At 48.7% G+C, this 6,000-nt stretch overlaps 1 protein-coding gene across 1 annotated transcript; it reads right to left on the minus strand.

The window, feature by feature from the left end:
- Window positions 1–1,190: 1,190 nt before the first annotated feature.
- On the minus strand, window positions 1,191–4,541 carry H257_01647 (hypothetical protein). The gene is made up of 12 exons (XM_009824948.1): window positions 3,967–4,541; window positions 3,859–3,906; window positions 3,746–3,793; window positions 3,657–3,695; window positions 3,569–3,592; window positions 3,461–3,508; window positions 3,164–3,406; window positions 2,889–3,101; window positions 2,539–2,757; window positions 2,322–2,476; window positions 2,040–2,144; window positions 1,191–1,939 (listed from the first exon to the last, which is right to left on the minus strand). Exons 1-12 carry the CDS (start codon window positions 4,516–4,518, stop codon window positions 1,306–1,308), a joined length of 2,328 nt encoding a protein of 775 aa, XP_009823250.1. The 5' UTR covers window positions 4,519–4,541; the 3' UTR covers window positions 1,191–1,305.
- Window positions 4,542–6,000: the final 1,459 nt, after the last annotated feature.

Consider the following 6,000-nt stretch of genomic DNA (forward strand, 5'->3'; position numbering starts at 1 on the left):
AACGGGCTAAAAAGTTTCAGCGCAATCAAGGTGGTGGTGACGGCGATAGTTTAGGCATATCAGAATGCTACATTGTGCGCCCATTGACACGGTGCCTCGGACGCGTTGTCGACGTTCAACGTAGTACGTTAAACGCGTTTTTCAAGTGACGTGGTTACACAGACACTGCTGGCGACGCAACGCGTTGGGGGACGATTTCGATTGCATGTTTGTATGGTGCGTTGACTGGGGGAATGAAGTTCACAATGATCGACGCCTGTCTCGCGTCCAGCCACGAGCTGAACCATGACATCCACTGCGAAGCATTCCACTCGGAACTTGTGGGTCAACACGATCAACTTTTGATCCTGCAGGCGTTGTAGAAGGCATGAGGCCACCAATATACTACAAGGAATGGATGTGCATGCACTTGCCAACGACTGAATAGATCGGCGCTGCCAAGTCGATTGTTTGCTGACACGGTGTACGTGGGCAGCATGTAATGTTGTTGGCCACAGTACAGTACGACTGGAGCTACTATGTAGTACTACGTAGTAGTAGTTCCTAGTACGAAGGATTACAGTAAGTTAGCAGTAACGTTCCAAGTACGTATTACGACTTACCGGTACTGTACTATTATAAAAGTATTAATATTAAATACATGTACTTCGAAGTACTACTATTAATACGAAAAGTACTATTTATATTATAAATAACGATATTAGTACGACTACTACGACATGTGGGGTGGTGGTGGACATGCAGCAAAAGAACGAGAAACAGTAGTAGCCCTCCTGCGAGGGTTTGTCGCGTGATGCGCGAACGTTCCGTCGACGTTTGAGTTCCACGGGCAAGTTTTATGGCAGCTGACATTGGAGCTGACCACCCCAATCGTGCCGTGTCAAAGGAATAATCGCAGCAATTCAGGACGATTACACAATCAGCTTCAACTCGTAGATCAACTAATGTATGCATACCCGGTAACGTTACAGTACACAACTGAACCATCATGGATAGAAATTCACAGTCAATGTGAATCGTGTTGGCAGCGCCTACGAACCAGCGACTGCAATGTGTATGTATGCCACATCAGCGCAAACTCGGCGCCAGCCAAACACACCAACATAAACAGCCCCGCCACGCGTTCCGTACTAGTTTGTCTTTCCATCCGCCCTGTACTAGTAGGTAGATTGTAGACGGTAGCCCATCTTGACTGTTCAATTTCGAGACCCGCATTTCATCGTTCCCTTCCATTCCCACACTACACTTTGCGAACAAGGCATACTAACGTTACCAATTGCAGCCCTCGTCGTAATATTCTGTCGATTACGGCGGCGACGTCGGGAGTTGCTTGAGCAATTGCTCGTTGGCCTTGTAGAGCCGCTGGCACAACCGCGTTTTGTCATGAACGTCAGCAATGGCTTTGTCCAGTTTGGCTTGCAGCCGTGTTAGGGCCACCTCGTTCGTAGCCGCCTTTTGTTTCCACGTACTGGTTTGCGCACTTGCTTGGCGGAGCGACTCGACGAGCACCGCGTGCTGGTCACAGAGGTCGTAGTACTCGGAGCTGAGCGCATGGACCCACTTGTGGACGTCGCGACTGGTGACGCCCAGCGTGTGCAATTTGTCTACGACGTCTGCTTCCTTCGACTCAGTCGGTTGCCGATTACGTTCGTTCGACCGAGAGGAAATGGTGGGGTTGTTGGACACTTGGAATAAAAAGTGCATTTCCGACGACAGCCGGGTTGTCAAGTCGGCAAAATGCTGTTTGCACGTCGCCATCTGCTTTTGCAACGCGTGGGCGTGATCCGCCGCCCGGTCGTTCATGTCTGCCGTCAACTTGGCATTGAGTTCGTCTTCAAGCACCTCCATGCGAAGCAAGTACTCGGCTTCGTACGTTTGCTGAAGCTGGACCAGTCGCTCCGAGCGCTGCCGTTCATGGTCGTCGCGAATACGCTGGACACTACACACCATCAAACTTAACTACACATTGCATGTTTTGACAGACAAGTCAACCATATGCAAAGTGCATCAGATTCTAGACAGTACTGTAACGGTCCTACCGCTGCAAGTGGTTGGTTCGTAGTTGGGCTGTGACGTCGTTGAGCGATCGTGTCTCGTCGATGGCCAACGCTTGCCGCAACGACTCCACTTCTCGATCATGGACCCTACCAAGCATACAAATTTTTAGCTCGAAAACATGGCCGACTAGCAATCTATCGGTAGATAGTTGTAGCTCGAACCACATACTACAATGGCACTAGGTCGATGTCCCCCCCTCAAATAAATAAATGTGCTTGTACACATGAATAGACTCCCACGCAAGAGGATATCAATGCACGTACTGCCTTAGTCGGTCTTGGGTAGTATGGACGTATGTGTTGGTTTCACCATCATGCTCGTTGCGCAGTTGTTCCAGGGAGCGTTCTAGTGTATCGTTGGCTACCCGTTCGATCTCGGCCAACTTGGCTGCTCGTTGCCCGTCCAACCGATCCCGCAACTGCAAAAGAGCAATCAGCGACAACCACATCACATTTGAGGCTACAAAGGACTACAAATGACCTGCTGGAGGCGCAACTTGGAGCCCATTTGAAGGGCGTCTTGTAGCTTGGCCACGTCCGCGTGTTCGTTGGCTTGATGCATCGCCAACGCCTGAGTCCGGCCTTGCTGCAGCAACTCCTCTTCCCGTACGAGCAACGCCGTCGCGACTTGCTGGCGCTTTGCCTGCAGCTCTTCCGCCACGACATGCCGCAACCGATCTTCCAATGCCTCTAGTTCCCCCTACGATATATAATTCTAACGTTATCGTCAACATTCATCATGAATCTTTGTCGTCCATGAAATGCCACCACATGCACTTGTCAGCACACAAGTGATATCGAAAGTCAATAACGACAACCAACAATGCCAACCTGAAACGTCTGTTCGATCTCGCGCAATGCGCTGGCCCGGTCGAGTTCGAGCTCGCGTTGGAGCGCCGCGCGTTTGACGTCCGTTTCCAGCTGAAATTTCTCGGCCACGTTCTTTTTTTCTCGGTCCAAGCGGCGCTCGCTGTCCACCAACACTTCGTTGAGCTCGTGGCGTCTCTTGGCCATCCATTCGTCTTGCACGGCGGCGAGCTCCGCCTGCCCACCCGACTCGATTGGAAAACAGAAACCGAGCCAAAAACTACTCTTATCGGGCGTACGTGATGTTCTTGGCCGAGCTCGGCTTTGGTCGCTTCGACCACGTCGTGCGTGTCTCGGTCACACACTTCTTGTAGCTTGGCCACAGCCAACCGCTTGCGGATTTGAGATCGCTCGAGCACACTTTCCACCGCTTGCGCTTGCTTGTGTCGGCCGTCAAGAACTGCTGCTTCTGCTTTTTGATCAATGGCCGTGGAGTAGGCGTCACGAAGGGCTTGCATCGATGTTGACCGCAGTCGACTAGGCTAAAACAAGCAGAAGTAATTTGCTGTCGTCTCGTGTAGCTGTGGAGAATGTACCTCTTGGGGGGGATTGGGGGGCTGGTTGGGGGGAGGTAGCTTAGACCACTACAACAAACAGCAATGAAAAAGGTTTGGAAAAAAGTCACAGAAGTTGGAGTGTCACACATTCGGGTCGCCTCGGTCGAATTCCTAACAACTGATCGTTGAGTCGTTATCGCTCGTAATTGTACTTCCAATGCGAACATATGCCTACCACTTGATCCAGATCACATACATCTGTGGGTACTTTATTCTACGGCAGAGCTTGACATGCATGTCTATAGGGGGCATACAAGGACGTACAGGCCGATCGTTGTCTTGACGAGACGAGCAGTTGGGATCTTCGACAGTCTATGGATGGTACCAGGTGTAAAAATACGCTCAGTATGGACTAAAGTAATGGTGGGGGAACAGACCGGCTGCGACAAGGACCCGTTTGGCTGTGTTTGGAAGTCTCCAAAGACCTAGGACTCGCCCCGTGAACATATACAGATATGCTAGTCTTTACAATCACTATATTGTACCATGGCACCTTTATGGGCCGCCACCACCCGCGCTTGAATTCGAGATTGCGCCGCAACGTGTGCGGTTTGGTCATGTTCGTAGTCTCGCTGGAGTTTGGCCAACAAGGAATCAAATGACGTGGCGATGGTGGGATTCGACGGGTTGGCTGCCCTCGCTTTGGGCGCGGGACCTGGTTGACGCGTGGATTGGGTCGGTCGCGCTGTTCCAGTTGTCAGCAGCGCTGCGCTTCCACGACGAGTCCGTCCTGTGGCGTTGGCCGACGAGGGTTTTTGCTTCATGGAGTCGTAGAAGTATAGCTCCGATTCGATTTGTTGCAGGTCGTGCTGGAGCTCGTGGCATGTGTCGTTGATGTAGTGCTCTGGACGAATTGACGGCGGCGGCGGGGCTTTGGGCGTTTGTAGCTGGTGGTGCAGGCGGTCTCGCTTGGACATGTTTTCGTCGTGCAGGTACTCGAGGAAGCTCTGGTCTTCGTCCAAGATATCGTGCACCAGTCGAAGTGAATCATCCAGATTTAGCCGCGCTCGCGTTGTCGATGATCCTGGCGCGGCCATGTTGGTCGTGTCGTGTCGGTTCGTGGACGTGCAATGCCATTGGTGGAATCTCGATCCCAAGACGTTGATTGGGTGAAAAGAGTCTGTGCACGTGGCGGCACGATTGCTCTGTCACACTGTACTTACTGAACGTGTAAGTTAGTAACTACAAAACGTTTGTTGATAACGTAAGAGAATCTCCAATGCAGTTGAAATAGTTTGGGTCTGCCTTTGCGGAGAATCTGGCAAGGACTAACGTAGATTTCCAATTTAAGAGACATGGGACAATTTAAGGGACATCGGTTTCAGCCAATCACCCACCTTGAAATTTGTGTAGAATTACCTCTTTAAATAAATGTTCTTCATGATCCCATGTGTTTTATATAAATCAATTAATCAATTGGCTCTATAAATACATAACCTGTTGAGGTTGCATATGTACCTGACAGAATATTATACCCAAACCACAAAAAATATACGCTTGGATCAATACTACGATCAAGCTTAAAATATATCCCTTAAACTGTATCCTACTTATGATGTGTTTCTGCTTAGAAAATGGGATATTAGGACATGATAGATACTGTGAAAATAGATGTTTCAGAGCTTGTTGGAAAGACCTGCGTTTCCTGTTCAATTATCAGTTTTCAGAAGTCGAAACCCATTCCTCAGTGCCGAGCTGCTACCATTTCCCGACAGCGACTCGAAAATATATCTCTTAAATTGGAAATCTACGTTATGTGTGATGTCAACTACTATACCGTGCGTTTGGGCAAAACGAATCTTTCGTTTACAAATACTGGTCGGATTTAGCTCATTCTTTTCTTAATCGCTTCGTCTTGAATTAAAGATGATGAATCCCCAGTCTTGAAGGCTAAATATGAATGGTGATAGACTTATGTGCCTTCGCGACATGGGGAATCCAAGCATTTGCTTGGGTCGGATTGGCACGTATTGAAAATAAAATAGCTCGAATTTTAAAAACTTGCAAAGTGAAAATCCACTACGGTAGTACTTGACTTTCAGTACTCCCGCTCGAATTATTATAAATTTAGGCCTGAGTGGAGTAATTCCTTCGAAACAACACCGACGGTGTTGTTGCGTAATCATTGTGGAAAAGTATGGTTGTGCAATTTCCTTAAAACAATAATCCGGATAATTATCCGGAATACTCCTCTGTTCACCCATTGTCCATTGCGCAATGACGGACCACCAATACATCAGCGAAGACTACAGGGAACGACGGAATGGTTCACCAAATTTTACTTCGAAAACCTGGCCTCAAATGTCATTGATTGGCTAATTAACTTCGAAATTCGTGTCATAATGTGACCAATCAGACACTGTTGCTCACGACATTTTTGCAGGTTATTAAATTGTGCAGCCGCGATTGAGTGTCTTGTTTCCATTCGTGAGCTGTACAATTATCACTTTCGACAGATTATGCAAATTAGAAGTATGGATATCGACCGAATTGATGAGTACAAAGATAAGCGTTTGACG

This window comes from Aphanomyces astaci (assembly GCF_000520075.1).
Source record: "Aphanomyces astaci strain APO3 unplaced genomic scaffold supercont1.3, whole genome shotgun sequence".
NCBI classification, from domain to species: Eukaryota; Oomycota; class Saprolegniomycetes; order Saprolegniales; family Verrucalvaceae; genus Aphanomyces; species Aphanomyces astaci.